This window comes from Sapajus apella, unplaced genomic scaffold, assembly GCF_009761245.1.
Source record: "Sapajus apella isolate SASKATOON/1434 unplaced genomic scaffold, GSC_monkey_1.0 scaffold4, whole genome shotgun sequence".
Classification (NCBI taxonomy): domain Eukaryota; kingdom Metazoa; phylum Chordata; class Mammalia; order Primates; family Cebidae; genus Sapajus; species Sapajus apella.
Window position 1 is genome coordinate 36,390,171 of NW_022436944.1, and position 15,375 is coordinate 36,405,545.

At 39.4% G+C, this 15,375-nt stretch overlaps 1 protein-coding gene across 14 annotated transcripts in view; it reads right to left on the minus strand.

Annotated features, from left to right (window-relative positions):
* Nucleotides 1-297: 297 nt before the first annotated feature.
* The window catches only part of HACL1 (2-hydroxyacyl-CoA lyase 1), a 40,032-nt gene continuing 24,954 nt past the window's right edge, over nt 298-15,375 (minus strand). For 12 of the 14 annotated variants that reach the window (XM_032259054.1, XM_032259105.1, XM_032259098.1 and 9 more), the window contains 8 exons: nt 14,021-14,126; nt 11,909-11,992; nt 10,554-10,655; nt 8,251-8,405; nt 7,659-7,817; nt 4,254-4,361; nt 3,063-3,249; nt 298-571 (listed from right to left, as the gene is read on the minus strand). In XM_032259054.1, coding sequence (XP_032114945.1) covers nt 539-571; nt 3,063-3,249; nt 4,254-4,361; nt 7,659-7,817; nt 8,251-8,405; nt 10,554-10,655; nt 11,909-11,992; nt 14,021-14,126 — 934 coding nt within the window. In that variant the 3' untranslated portion in view covers nt 298-538. The remainder of the gene's footprint in view (nt 572-3,062; nt 3,250-4,253; nt 4,362-7,658; nt 7,818-8,250; nt 8,406-10,553; nt 10,656-11,908; nt 11,993-14,020; nt 14,127-15,375) is intronic. The other 2 variants (XM_032259062.1, XM_032259082.1) reach the window with 2 other exon arrangements.

Sequence of the window (15,375 nt, forward strand, 5' to 3'; positions counted from 1 at the left end):
GTGAAGGGGAGCCAGTGTGTGCAGAGTCCACATGGAGAGAGAAAATGCAGGAGAGAGGCGGGGAAGGTGCCAGGTTCCTTTCAACAACCAGCTCTAGTGGTAACTAATAGAGGGAGAGCTCATTACCCTGAGAACTCACCAAACCATTCGTGAGCGACCCAATTCCACAACCCAAACACCTCCCATTAGGCCCTACTTCCACCACTAGGGGTCAGATTTCTAAATGAGGTTTTGGGAAACAAACATCCAAGCTACAGCAGTAAAAGAATATTGATCAGTAAATCAACATTTAGGCAGTTACAATGCTAGTATTTAATAAAGCTCTCCATTCATCTGTAAGTAGTTATTTTTGTAGCAGAATAACTTTCTAATTACTTTTTCTAGTTTTTTCTGTTTTGAATCAATTCCTTTACTGTAAAATGTCATTTTAAAATGTTTATTTTATTTTATACAATTTTAACAGTAGAGTGATTTTGCTGTGGGAAATAAAATTTCATCTTGCAAGAAAGAGAAAACTCAAGACCACTGGCATCTTTATTTACATATTAGAGCGGGTCAGCCAATGAAAATCCTAGAAAAAGAAGACAACAAACATTCAGTCAAAAGAAATAATTGTCTTAAATTATATCCTCATTGTTTCACTTGTTCTAAAACCTAAAAGCCCTACACAATGGTGGCAAAATGAGGTCTGTCTTTGTTCTGGTGCTTTTCTCAAAAAGGACCTAAAAACCTATTAGTGAATCTTCCTGCTGTGTCCTACAAAACAACCTAAAATGGCATTCTGGGTCCTCTTCCATTAACAGTAATCAGAGCACAAAAACCAGAAGTACACTAAAAGGACCAGAAGTACACTCAGAAGGAGAAGGGAGATGAAGAAGGCCCACAGAGGGCTGAGCTCCCAGGTCTGAGAATATGAGTAGGAAGAACTGGGAACGGAAGCCTTTTCCAGAACTAACACCAGCCTACACATATGGCCTGGACACAGGAACAGATCTACGCACTCCCATATGGAGGCTGGAAGTGGCCAGCCTACACTGAGAATCAGTGACAAATGGCAGATGGATAGACAGACAAAAATCAAGTTTGGAAAGTATAATGTATGTAAATTCCACTGGAATGGAGATAAATAATTTCAAGTGATAAATGCAAGAAATATAAAGATAATCATCATAGAATTGTGAAAGAGGAAGATAAGAATTTATATTTCTCCTGCAATATCCAAACAAAATTTATAGAGAAATTATAGAACAGATCATTGGAAGCAAATCAATAGAAGTGTGAACTCACTAGCAGAGATGCCAAAATTTGTTAGAGATTTTCTGTGATTAATATAGGTCTCAAGATGATGATGATGATGATGATGACGATTTTGAGAGAGAGTCTCACTCTGTCACGCAGGTTGGAGTGCAGTGGTGCAATCTCAGCCCACTGCAACCTCCACCTCTCAGGTTCAAGTAATTCTTGGACCTCAGCCTCCTGAGTAGTCGAGATTACAGACATGCACCACCACGCCCAGCTAATTTTTGTATTTTTAATAGTGGCAGGGTTTCACCATGTTGGCCAGGCTGGTCTCAAGCTCTCGGCCTCAAGTGATCCGCCCACCTCAGCTTCCCGAAGTGCTGGGATTACAAGCATGAACTGCTGTGCCCAGCCACCAAGATTTTATGTATTCATCAGGCTTCTTATAATGGCCTTAGTATCCCTAGTGCTTTGATGGCCTGATGCCAGGAGGAGGGTGTTTTTGGTTACCAAACTAACATCCCAGTCACTGGAAAGTATAAACTGTTATAAATCCATAAATTGGCAAGAGATGAAACAACCTGCCTATTGAGTGTCGGACTGGAAGAATTCATTTTACCAAATAGAACTTAAGAAAAGACAATCCACAAACCCCTAAGAGTATAGATAGATTCTGAAAGTTGCTGACCCTCCCTTCAAACAGTCTGCCTGCTTACTCCACAGAAATCCCTACTAATGCCCCCTGCCCTTCAGCTTACTGGCCTAGTATTTCTGCATTCATCTTCCTCATCATTAGGCTTCTTGAGTATCTCCTCTCTCTGCTAGGAGGTAAATGCCAAAGTCTCTTAAATCTGTTTTTATACAAACAGAATTTCAGTAAAATTCTATATATTTTGGTGTCTAAATTAGTTAATTTATATTTCTTTGATTGTCCAGGTGTCTGTTTGCCCATTCATCCACTGCTTTGTTCACAAAAGAAAGAGATCTCATATGTCTAAGAATCAATACAGAAAGGACTTGAAAAAAATATCTGCTCTGGAATGAGTGGCTGATATGCAAAGTGTTCACATGGAAGACAGGTTATAAGAGGAGGCAAGTGGCAGTACCAGGACGGCAGTACAAAATTAACTACGAAATGCAACTTAATCTGGGATAGGAAAGGCTCATGCTATGAACTTTGTCATTTACTTTACTGCTGTAATCAATACTGCAGTTTCACTTTAGTCAAAGTAACTAATTTTCAATGTGCCTGTGCAAATCCTCATATTACAGTTGCATCTCCTTCTGTCTTCTGGCCTCTTTGGCTGTAAGTCACTTCCTCAGACTTGCCATGCTTCCTCTTTCCTCTTGCTACAGGGCCTTTGCACACCTCTCCCCTCTTCACTTTGCTGAGTTAGTCTCTGCTTATCCTTCTGATCTCAGTTTAAGAATCACCTCCTCTGAGAAGCCTTCCCTGGAGCCCCAACATAAACTGCATTCCTTTGTGGTATGTTTGCTTAGACCTGGGTTCCTCTCCTTCCAAGCAATTGCTTCGCTGTCATGGTGTGTTCAGTTGTGAGGTTACCAGACTGTCCCTCTTTCCTACCAGACTATAAAAGCTCCATGAAGGTGAAGACTGAGCCTGGTTTGGCTCACCATGCTATTCACAGCACCTAACACGTATCTCAATATTCACTGAATGAACAAATGAAATTGCCAAACTCAGAAATGGTTTAGAAAGACCTCTGTGGATGATACAGGGTGTTCCGTTTGGTAGACACTTTTTGGATAGGGGTAAGGGAGGCAGATGCATTTCTTGCTTTCTGCTTAACAATTGTATTTACCTGGGCCTTCCGTGTAGCTTGTGGCTCAATCATGATGTTGATAAGAGAGGGTTTAGTTGTGTCCGCTAGGCTCTGTCTCAGGGATTTTTGGAGTTCTTCTGGTGTTTCTACAAAATACCCCTTGCCTCCAAATGCAGTCATGATTTGCTCATAATGTGAATTTGGCAGTAAACACATTGGAGGGACCCTGAAAAACAAGGTCATGAGTCAATGAAATTTAAATCTTAAACCTCGTACAAAAAAAAAAGTCATTCTCTGAAATACTTCATTAAAAAAATTTAGGCTGAACTGAAAGGCATACTTTTATCTTCAACACTTAAGCTGAGAAGCCAGTACACTGAGTTTTTCCTGTATTTACAATTGTCTATATAGCAATGTCCAATAGAACTTTCTGTGATGATAGAAATGTTTTAAACCTGAGCTATCCAAGATAGCAGCCACTATCCACCTGTTGCTATAAGCCCTTGAAATGTGACTAAACTGAGGAACAATATTTTTAACTTCATTTACTTTGACATAATTTAAAACTAAACTGCAACAGTTGCAAAATGCCAGTGACCACTCTACTAGACAGCACAGGCTATACTATCAGCTATTATGAATCCAGAAGAAAAACGTGAAAAAAAAAAAAAGAGATAACTGCAAAACAACAAATAACAAGAAAACAACAAATAAAGTTAGTGAGGCATAAACAGACACACCCATACCCTGTTCTACCCCAAGACTGGTTTACAAATTCACATCTGTCTCACATTCCATGGCCAGCTACAATACCTTCTTAATCTAGCTCTGCTATCAGATGATCAAGATTTAGCTAAGTGGTTAAAAGGAAGGTAGACCTCTGGAACATAAATAATCTGTAAACATCCACATTTCTACATGGTGTAACAGGAATAGTAGGACTGGGAGCATTTTGCAATAAGCCCTTTCATTAACAAGGCTCAGACATCACATTCACTTATCTGAATCTTTAGTGGCTCCCTGATTATAAACCATTTATTGAAGTGCCTAATTATGGATATTTGTGCAAAGAGGAACAAAAACAGGATTCCTGCCCTTTAGAAGGGCTGACAATCAAAACAGACAATACTCATACCATGTATGCAATACTTATTCCAATATAGAAGACTTTTTTAAAGGAGCTGAAAACAGGTGAGAGAAAGTAAATATACATTGGTCTTGGTTACTTACACTGCAGTAGGATCTCGAAATTTTGACGTTTCTTTCCAAGTATTCATATCAAAACCTTGGTAAATTCCATTGTTATTCACTACCAAGAGTATGATTGGCAAGTTGTACCTAAAGTGACAGTAAAATATGAAGGAAATCATTCTTCATTCTAAAGTAATTTCTTTGTGTTGAAATTTTAACTTAAAAATGAATAGTTTTCCATAAGCTTTTTGTAATATTAGAGGAAGACTAAAAATTAAGCATTTATTGTCCTAAGACAGGCTAGCAAATCATTAACAGAAACATCACGGAAAAGCAGAAAGAATGAAAGATTAACAGTTGATAGTCCTGTCTGGGCACAGTGGCTCATGCCTGTAATCCCAGCACTCTGAAAGCCAAGGCGGGCAGGTCACAAGGTCAAGAGTTCAAGACCAGCCTGGTCAGTATGGTGAAAGCCCGATTCTACTAAAAACACAAAAAGTAGCTGGGCAAGGTAGCTCACGGCCATAATCCCAGCACTTCGAGAGGCTGAGGTGGGCGGATCACCTGACATCAGTTCAAGACAAGCCTGGCCAACATGGTAAAACCCTGTCCCTAATAAAAAACACAAAAATTAGCAGGGTGTTGTGGTGGGCACCTGTAATCCCAGCTATTTGGGAAGCCAAGACAGGAGAAATGCTTGAACCCAGGAGACAGAGGTTGCAGTGAGCCAACATGGTATCACTGTACTTCAGCCCGGGTGACAGAGAGAGACTCTGTCTCAAAAAAAAGAAAAAAAAAAAAAAAAAAGAGTTCACAGTCCTTTAGCGATTAGCTATGGATCTCAGACAAATCACTGAACTTTTCGGAATCTGGGTTTTCATAAGTCTAGATGGTATATGAAGAACACCTTCCCTATTTAATATTCTCTAAAGTACCACTTCTAGCTAGCTCCTAGGAGCAGTGTTTGCACAGTACCTTTCTATTCACTGAGCTGCTCACAGACACCCAGTCCTTGCTAGATGCTGTGATACAAGAGACTAACACACACAATCCATAATCAGAAACACATGACATGGTGTAATCACCATTATTAATCAGTACAGAAAAGAAGTATTTAACATTGAGCTAAACAGTATAGCAAAGACAAAAAAGAAAAGGTTGATTAAATGTTCTTGACCGAAAAGAACGTAGGTTTTATTTTCTAACATAATTTCCAAGGGCAAATGGTAAAAACAAAACTAAACTGCATACTGTTAAATAACAGACTTGTGGTAATCATTTGCTCTCCATGCTCAAAAGGCATCATTATTTCCACCAAAAGGCTGACTTCCCCATAAGTAATCTTTTTTGTGTTTATCACTTGGTTGTCCATAAAGGCACTAACAGACACATATAGTCAGACCTCCTTATCTGAGTTCTGCATCCATGGATTTAAATAATTGGTCAAAAATATTTGGGAAAAAAATGGGTCTGTACTCAAAATGCACAGACTATGTTCTTGTCATTATTTCCTATGCAATACAGCACAACAATTATTTATAGAGCGTTTATATTATATTCAGTATTTTAAAGTAATCTAGAGATCATTACAAACATATGGCGGGATATGTATAGGTTGTTTGCAAATATTACTCCATTTTATATCAGGGACTTACTTGAGCATCCTTGGATTTTGGTATTTGAGGAAGGTCCTGGAACCAATCCCCCATGGATATGGAGGGACAACTATGCCTTCCCAAATCTTGAACATTTTATATACCAAAGCTTTGCCAGCCCCAAAAGCATGGTTCACAAAAGCCCTGATAAGAGCCCTGGCTAAGAACAGGATGGTTTTACTACAGTTTAAATACAGTTGGAAAAATAAAACCCCCATCCTTCTATAGTAGGATCTGTAATTAATGAGTTTCTCCATGAATTCTCATAACTACACACATGATCCAAATGGCTCATGTTCACTGAGCATCACCTCAGAATTCAGCTGGGGCCAAACACGGTGGCTCACACCTATAATTCTAGCACTTAGGGAGGCCAAGGCAGGTGGATCGCTTGAGCTTTGGAGTTCAAGACCAGTGTGGCCAACATGGCAAAACTGTGTGTCTACAAAAAAACGCCAAAAACTAGCTGGGCATGGTGGTGCATGCCTGTGATCCCAGCTACTCTGAAGGCTAAGGAGGGAGGATCGCTTGAACTTGAGTGATTGAGGCTGCAGTGAGCTGCAACTGTGCCGCTGCACTCCAGCCTCGGTGATCGGGCAAGACCCTGTATCAAAAAAAAAAAAAAAAAAAAAAAAATGGCTTGTATTATCTCATTTGTTCCTCATAATCATCTTTCTAAGGTAGGAAGTATTACTATTCCTACATTTTTTTTTTCAAGGAATTTCTGCCTAAAGGATACCATTCCTATTTTAGAAGAGAAGGGACAGGCTTGGTTAAGTGACTTGTTTTTTTTTTTTTGAGACAGGTTCTCACTCTGTTGCCCAGGCTGGAGTGTAGTGGTGTGATCTTGGCTCACTGCAACCTACGCCTCCCAGGTTCAAGCGATTCTCCTGCCTCAGCCTCCCAAGTAGCTGAGACTACAGGTGTGTGCCACCACACCTGGCTATTTTTTGTATTTTTAGTAGAGATGGGGTTTCACCATGTTGGCCAGACTGGTTTCTAACTCCTGACCTCAGGTGATTTGCCCGCCTCAACCTCCCAAAGTACTGGGATTACAAGTGTGAGCTATCATGTGGCTTTAGTTAAGTGACTTAAAATCACATGGCTCTCACTTGATAGAACCAGTATTTAAAATCCAGGCCATTTGTCTCACAAGCCACGCTGCCTTTTTTTTTTTTTTGAGATGGAGTCTTGCTCTGTCACTCAAGCTGGAGTGCAGTGGCTGGATTTCAGCTCAGTGCAACCTCCGCCTCCCAGTTCAAGCAATTCTCCTGCCTCAGCCTCCCGAGTAGCAGGGACTACAGGCGTGCATTACCACATCTGGCTAATTTTATTTTATTTTATTTTTTGAATTTTTAGTAGAGACAGGGTTTCACCATGTTGGCCAGACTGGTCTTGAACTTCTGACCTAAAGTGATCCGCTTGCCTTGGCCTCCCAAACTGGGATTATAGGTATGAGCTAGCGTGCCTAGCAGGGGCCATGCTCTTAACCACCATACTCGCTATTTCCCATAGGAAACAAGCTTCTTTCAAGCCCCAATGTTTTTTTCTCAGTGACCTCAAAACCACTCCCCACAGTTTTACAGGTTTTTAGCACACAGTGAAGAGGCCAGAAACATTGTGTTCTGAAAGAGAAAGACTGTGGGTTACTGGCACTAGCAATCCTCAGGATAGAACACAGTGCTATGCACAGGGCACCTGGTGAACACTGGTGTTAGGTGACTGGGTCTTGTGTGTCATTTTTCATATTCTGGAGAATGAAATGCTCTGATTCAGGGTGATTTTTTACCTGCAGATGGTTTCCACCTCCATGCCAGAAAACCCAAATGCACTGTCTCCTTCCACACAGATAACCCGTTGCCCAGGACTTCTATCTTTAGCCACCATGGCAGCTGCAATAGCAAATCCTAAACCAACTCCCATTGTTCTGAAAGTACCAGCATCAAGCCTGTTGGAGAACAAAGCTAAAATGAAACCCTCTGGGGCATGTCAAAGAGGGTGGGGTTGGCACAAACCTTCTAGTCATATTTACATAGTTCACGGAAAAATAAAGAGCCATAAAAGCATTCTCTTTCTTCAATATAAAATCATTAGACTGTTAGGAACTAATTTGTCAAGGACAGAAAAAATCGTCTCATGTTTGCTTGGAAGACTGTGAACATACTCCTAGAACACTAAGTACACAAATTATTACATGATACCAAGAACACATTAAGCATAAAAACTCTACGAAACCTCACCTAAGGATACTTTTATGAAATATGTCATTACATACTGAACATGTATAATTCTCAAATGTTTTCTTAATCTGCACAGTATTGTAGTTTCATATTAAACGCATTATAATGAATTATCATTTCTTTCCGCTTTAGAAGTCTTACCTGTGACGAGGAAGGTAGTTCTGAAGCACAGTCCGTCCAATGTCCATAGTATTTGCTCCTTCGCTTACCACAAAACAGTCTCTAGGCAGTTGTTCTTGAACATGGTAGAATACCGTGTAATAATTCATAGGCAGGGATTTTTTGGAAGCTAATTCCTGAAAAGTAGATGGGAATACAATTAAATTAAATTGGGATACAATGAAAATTACCAATGTAAATAAGCTACTATTAAGCTTATTTGGAAATAGGCAAAACTACAAGTCACAAGGTTCCCAAATGGCTATAAAGTGGCCACTCTGAGAAGTTAGCTGATCTGTGAACAGCCCTGGGGGACACAGGTCCCACAGTCCCAGTTTGGAACACAATTAAATAAGCTCAGGAGTATCCCTCCTCTTCGAGATCTGCAATGCACAGGAGCATATTAAAGACTCTGAGAAGCCCTATAGTAAAAAGAGCTAGGAAGCATTGGGTTAAATAAAACTAACATTCTTATTTGAGCACTCTTAGGAAAACGGTGCCTTAGAAAAAGTAAAATTTATTCTAGAATATTTTCATCTGAAATATGACCCTAAACTTGAAATGTCACAATTTTAGGATACAATCTTAAAATCCAGTTTTCCTCCCAGCACACTTGAGAGTAAAGGAGATACGTTACCCCCACTATTCTAAAGAGTCCCTGAATGGAGAGAAAAACAGCAAGGTAAATGCCTTTGTCTAGCCACATGCCTTTCAGGGCTAAGAGAAAGCTACAGAGAGCTTTAGCAGCAACAGTCCCATCTGACGCCGGCACTGCCTCTTTACCTATGCTACTTTGTTCTGCTGGAAATTACACCCAGCATGAATGAGAGACTCTCCCATATGCCTGCACCAGAGAAGAGAGGCAAATCCCTTCCATCTTAAACCAACATCATTCCTATGGGAAAGAAAAGATTAATCTTGATATGACATAGGAAATAAAATTGAGACTTGCTCTGGAAAGAAACAGTCACTGATTAAAATTCCAATATAAGATAGATTCATGTATAATCAATTCTGCTATAATGTTTGATGCAAAAATGTGAATTTATTCTAAGACAATTGATATATTAGGAACCAAGTGAGCATAACTTAAATTTTGTATTTGCTCATGCATGATTCCACCAGTAAGAAACACGGGTGGAATCGTGCATAAGACACAGCTGAACAAAGATACATAGGAATACACAAACCAATTTTAAAAATCATCTTTCTCACATAGGGAAAGCACTATACACACTACACCCCACACACACACACACACACACTTAACTAGAAATCGCCAAATCCTGCAGCACTGACCCATTTTAGTGCTAGTTATAGTTTGATGGTTTCTAGCATTACCAGGCAAAGCCAACAGTGCAAATGAGAGCACCACAAAAGAATTTCCAGCAGTGATACAAAAGTTAAAAAAATAAAAGGAGGCTATACATTGGATGAAAATTTCAATTTTGACGCAACAGCTATATAATATAATAGCATGCCCTGAAGGACGTATATCTTAGAAGCAGAAATACATCTCAAAAGGCCTAAGACTTAAGGATTCCAACAACAACAAAAAAATCACCTAATGGTTAATTTTTTTTTCTTTTAGAGACAGGGTGTCACTGCCACCCAGGCTTGAGTACAGTGGTATGATCTACTGCACTGCCACTTCAACTCCTACACTCAAGCAATCCTCTCACCTCAGCCTCTGAGTATATAGGACAACAGGCGTGTGCCACCACATATGGCCAATTTTTTTTTTTTTTTTCTTTTTTTGGTAGAGACAAAGTCTTGCTATGTTGCCCAGGCTCTCAAATTTCAGGCCTCAACTGATCTTAGTGCCTTGGCCTCCCAAAGCGCTAGGATTATAGGTGTTTAATTGTGATGTTCTATGCCAACATCAAACTGAAGACACGCCCATCCACTTCCACGATTATCACTTTCCATCCGATGTCCAATCACCCTCCTTCCATCAGCTCACAGTAATTCACAAGCTACGACCCTTCAGAAACTCCAGGTCTTTTTCAAGGTAAAAATGCTATATTAATTGGCATGTATTTCTTAACCATTTAACATGTTTAAAACTTGGCTACCATTTCTATTAGGTTCTTACATTATTTTTATGTTACAAAAAGTTTTTGAGAGTTGTGCTCCCTAAGCCCCTTTTTCCAGAGCCCTGGGGTTTTCACTGTACGATTTTGCACGGCAAGGTGATTTTTAGGAATGCCCATGTCACATTACAGCAGAAGTAACTGAACCATGAACCTGACGTGTTCTTGAGCTTTCAGTGGGTCCCACTTTACCTTGGATGCAGCTTCATTGCTCTTCATTTTTTCTCTCAGAGTTTTCCACCACTTGCTCTCTGGAGGATACTCCCATGCTGTTTTATCAAGTTCCTCTAAAAGCTAAAAAACAAAACAAAAACCACAAACTTTTTCTTTGCCTTTTTTTTTTTTTTGAGATGAAGTCTCATTCTGTCACCCAGGCTAGAGCGCAGTAGCGTGATCCTGGCTCACTGCAACCTCCGCCTCCCAGGTTCAAGCAATTCTCCTGCCTCAACCTCCTGAGTAGCTTGGACTACAAGCACTTGCCACCATATCCGGGTAATTTTTGTATTTTAAGTAGAGACAGAGTTTCACCATGTTGGCCACGCTGATCTCAAACTCCTGACCTCAGGTGATCCATCCGCCTCAGCCTCCCAAAGTGCTGGGATTACAGGGATGAGCCACCATGCCTGCTCTGCTTTTCAAAAATAAATTTAAATCACATTAACATGGGAATCTCTTCTTAAATAAGACAATACTGCCCAACTACCCTTCACATCACTCAGACTCTTTTCCTCTAATTAGCAAACACCTGATAGAAGTTCAATGGATAACATGGAAGGCTTTTGTTTGGGTCAGTACGGGCTTCTGCCAGATGCTGGGATGTCCATAGGACAGACTGAAGCACTACCTCCTCCATACTTCAAGCAGGTGCTCTGAGACTCTCCTCAGTTTTTGACACTAGAAGAAAAACCACTCCTTCCACAGAACTCTTACAGGAAGACCAACAAATAATCATGGACTCCTATGATACAGACCAAATGCTCCAGAGTGATTTAATATGCGATTAGGGATTACATCCTATATTGTGTAATCATGACAACAATACTAGTTGAATCATCCAAAATCAAGTGATAAATGTGACTTCACTTTATTTTTTGTTATAGTGAAATGTACAAACTATGTACAAATAATAAGAACCTGGAAAAGTCAACGATCAGTTCGAAAAGTAAAAAGCTCTTTTTTACCTAAAGAAATACTGTTAGATTTTTCCAGTGCTAAGCCATTTCTTGGCAGTAAGTTCAGTTCCTTTGGAAGGTATCCTTTTTCAGATAGCTGGATCCTATTTAGTAAAGTACTGTTTGCCTACTGAAGGATGTTACATTTTCAACCACCTTCCAAAAATGCTTAACTTCCATGAAAATGAGCCATATACAAGAAGTTGGATTTATCAAGTTCCAAAGTTATATTTAAGAATAGTTTTCAAGCATACATTTTGTTTAAAACAGATATTAATAACAGACCTGTTACCAAGTGAATCAAGATTAAAACATTTTCAAGAATTGACTATTCCCTAAAGAGCACTCCACATAAACTAAAACAAAAGTTCTCACCTGCTTACTGACAGCACTTATGTCTCCTAGCAAAGTAACAGCGGGCTTTACATTATTACCCAGTTCTTCTGCACAGATATCAACCTAAAAAAGAGACAAGGCTAAAGAACAACCCATGTTTATTTTGAAAAACCTGTAAGAAGTCAATTAAGACTGAATAAATGAACTGTGTATATAGGACACACAATAAGGAAGATTTGATATTCAGAAGTTCCTTAATAAAAAAAGTAAAAGTCCACAGAACTATATTAGTATCATAGATCGTATAGAGAGCCTCATTATCTTCCCTCGTTTAAAAATCTATTCTGTTGAACTTTGGTATTGCTTCATTATACCCATAGGGAATGCATTTGACCTGATCAATGATGGTTTTGCATCTAATCAGTAAGTTCTACTGAATTATATTTGGAATTTCTACCTAGAGTGTGAGTTGTCAAATTTGAGCATATATCAGAGTCACCTGGTATATTCTGGGCTTGATAAACAATAGACTGTAGGAGTCTACCTCAGAGTTTGTTATTTTAATAGGTCTAGGGTACGGTCAAGAAATGGGCATTTCTAACAGGTTTCATGGATGGCGCTGATGCGGCTGGCCAAGATCATGGCATCATTACTTCTCCATTTACTCAGAAGTTCCATTTCTGGATGGCCATGAACAAATGAAAATGGCTTCTGCAAAGAGGAATAATTTAGCCACTCCAAAGGGGATGTATCTTATTCTGTAATAGAGGGAGGAAATTAAGAGGTAGCAGCATCTTCCAGGTAACTCAGTCTTGCTTGTCCGTAGTTTTAGTTCTCAATGGCTGCAGGTGGGAAAGGAACAATTGGAAGTTGACTCCTTAAGAAGTAAAAGGTAGGCCAGGTGTGGTGGCTCATGACTGTAATCCCAGCACTTTGGGAGGCTGTGGCGGGCAGATCACAAGGTCAAGAAATCAAGACCATCATGGCCAACATGGTAAAACCCTGTCTCTACTAAAAATACAAACAAAAACTATTTTTAGTATTAAAACACTACAGGTGGTGCACGCCTGTAGTCCCAGCTACTCGGGAGGCTGAGGCAGGAGAATCACTTGAACCAGGGAGGCGGAGCTTGCAGTGAGCGGAGATCACGCCACTTCAGCCTGGCAACAGAGCGAGACTCCATCTCAGTAAAAGGTACATTGGAAGAAGAGCAGCTATAGCTGGGTCATCCAACATCAAGCAAGCCAAGCACAGAGGCTCAAGTCTGTAATCCAGCATTTGGGAGGCTGAGGTAGGAGAATCTCTGGAGGCCAGGAGACTGAGATCAGCTTGGGCAACACGGTGAGACTTTGTCTTTACAAAAAAAGAAAAATTACCCAGGCGCTGTTGTATGCATCTATAGTCCCAGCACATCAGGAAGCTGAGGTGGGAGGATGGCCTGACCTTGAGAGGTTGAGGTTTCAGTGAGCCATTATTGTGCCACTGCACTCCAGCGTGGGTGACAGAGCAAGATGCTGTCTCAAAAACAACAACCAAACAAAAACATCAAGCAAAATGTGGCCAATCCGTGTAGAGCAAAAAGGTTTGCATGCCACTTTGTAGGTAGTACTGTCCATACCAGTAAGGAAACTGGCTTATAAGGTGGGTCATAATGATACAAGAATCATCAAAGACAAGTCAGAATACATTCCCGATGCTGTTTAATGACATGTAAAAGCAATGTCATTTAGAAATTCCCATCCAAAACATGAAAGTTTTGGCATCTGAAAGAAAACCTCACTCCCTAACAATGCTGAATGTTTTGTTCTAATCTACCATCCTACCTAAGTCTCTTTTCTCTACCTTTAAATATTCTTGAATTGTGAAAAGACAAATTTGGCTTTTTAAACTATTCGAAACTTGATTTTGAAAGGTTTTCTGGCTAGAAGTAAAGCGGCACATTATATTTCATAGGCTTGAAAAGGAAACTTATTTTGGTACCTGTAATTATGTTAGACAATTTATAAAATTCTACTTGTGTAAAAAGAGAAGAGTTTTTTTCTTTTCTTTTCCTTTTTTTTTTTTTTTGCAGAAACCAAGAAGAAAACAGGGCTGATAAGGTGAATAATGAATACAAACATTTCTGATTTTAAGTTCCTCCTGTCTAAGTACCTGGATAAACTTCACATCTGGCTGATATCTTGGAGGCAGTCCAAAATGTAAAATCCAATTTAGTCTGGCACCAAATAAAACAATCACATCAGCAAATTGCAAAGCCCTATTAAAAAAAATTGATATAAAAGTGTAAGTGTATTTCTTATGTGAATTATTCTAAAATTTATCTCTAAAGTATTTGAGATGTCTAAATCATTTGAAGCTTACATCAGACATCAGAAATCAGCTTTTGGGTTTATTTGATCTTTCAAGCTAAAATAATTTATAAAACCATTTTAAATAAATAACAATCTAAAATATAAATCAAGTAAAATACAATAAGCTGTATTTATACTCTTTTATTTATTACTTTTTTATAACTAGAAAAATTCATACAAGTCTACTGTAGATAATCCAGAAAGAACAGAAAAAGTCTAAGGCAAAAAACAAAATCACCCCATAATACTTTCAACTATAAATTATTATAAATATCCTGGCATATTTTTATCTACTTTTTTTTCTATGCAAGTATATTTTTACATAGTTGAGCTTATATACTAATACTAAAATACTGTGTCATACACATTTTTTGTTTTGTTTTGAGATAGGGTCTCAATCTTTCGCCCAGGCTGGAGTGCAGTGGTGCAATCACAGCACACTGCAGCCTCTACCTCTCAGGTTTAAGCGATGCTCCTACCTCAGCCTCCTGTGTAGTTGAGACTGCAGGCACATGCCACTGCACCTGGCTAATTTTTAATTTTTGTAGAGATGGGGTTTTGCCATCTTGCTTAAGCTGGTCTTGAACTACTGGTCTCACGCAATTCGCCCACCTTGGCCTCCCAAATTGTTTGGATTACAGGCATGAACCACTGGGCCTGGCTGTCTCATATACTTTTGCTTACCATAAATGTCTTCCTTTGTCATTAAGTTCTTAAATACAACTTTTAAAGGCTACATAGTTTGCTGAACACATATACCAAAATTTATTTAATGTTTCCTCAATTGCTGGATATTTTGTTGTTAATAGTGCTGGGTTGCATATCTTCATACTTAAGTCTTAATGCACTCTTCACATTGGTCCCTAGAAGCAGGTATTTTAAGACTATTGATTCATATTCCAGAATTGCTTTCTAAAATATTACACCTGTTAAAACACGCACACTGAATGAAGAGACACCCCCTAAATAGGCTTTGTGTGAGCAAGATGGCTGTTTATTCACCTGGGTGCAGGGGTGGGCTGAGGCTGAAAAGGGTGTCACCAAAGGGCAGTGGGATAGGAGTTGGTTTTACAGGTTGTGAGGGAGGTAGTTAACAGTTACAAAAGTTAAGTTTAGGGCAGTTTTTTGCAAGCTGGGAGGGGGTCGTAGGTTTGC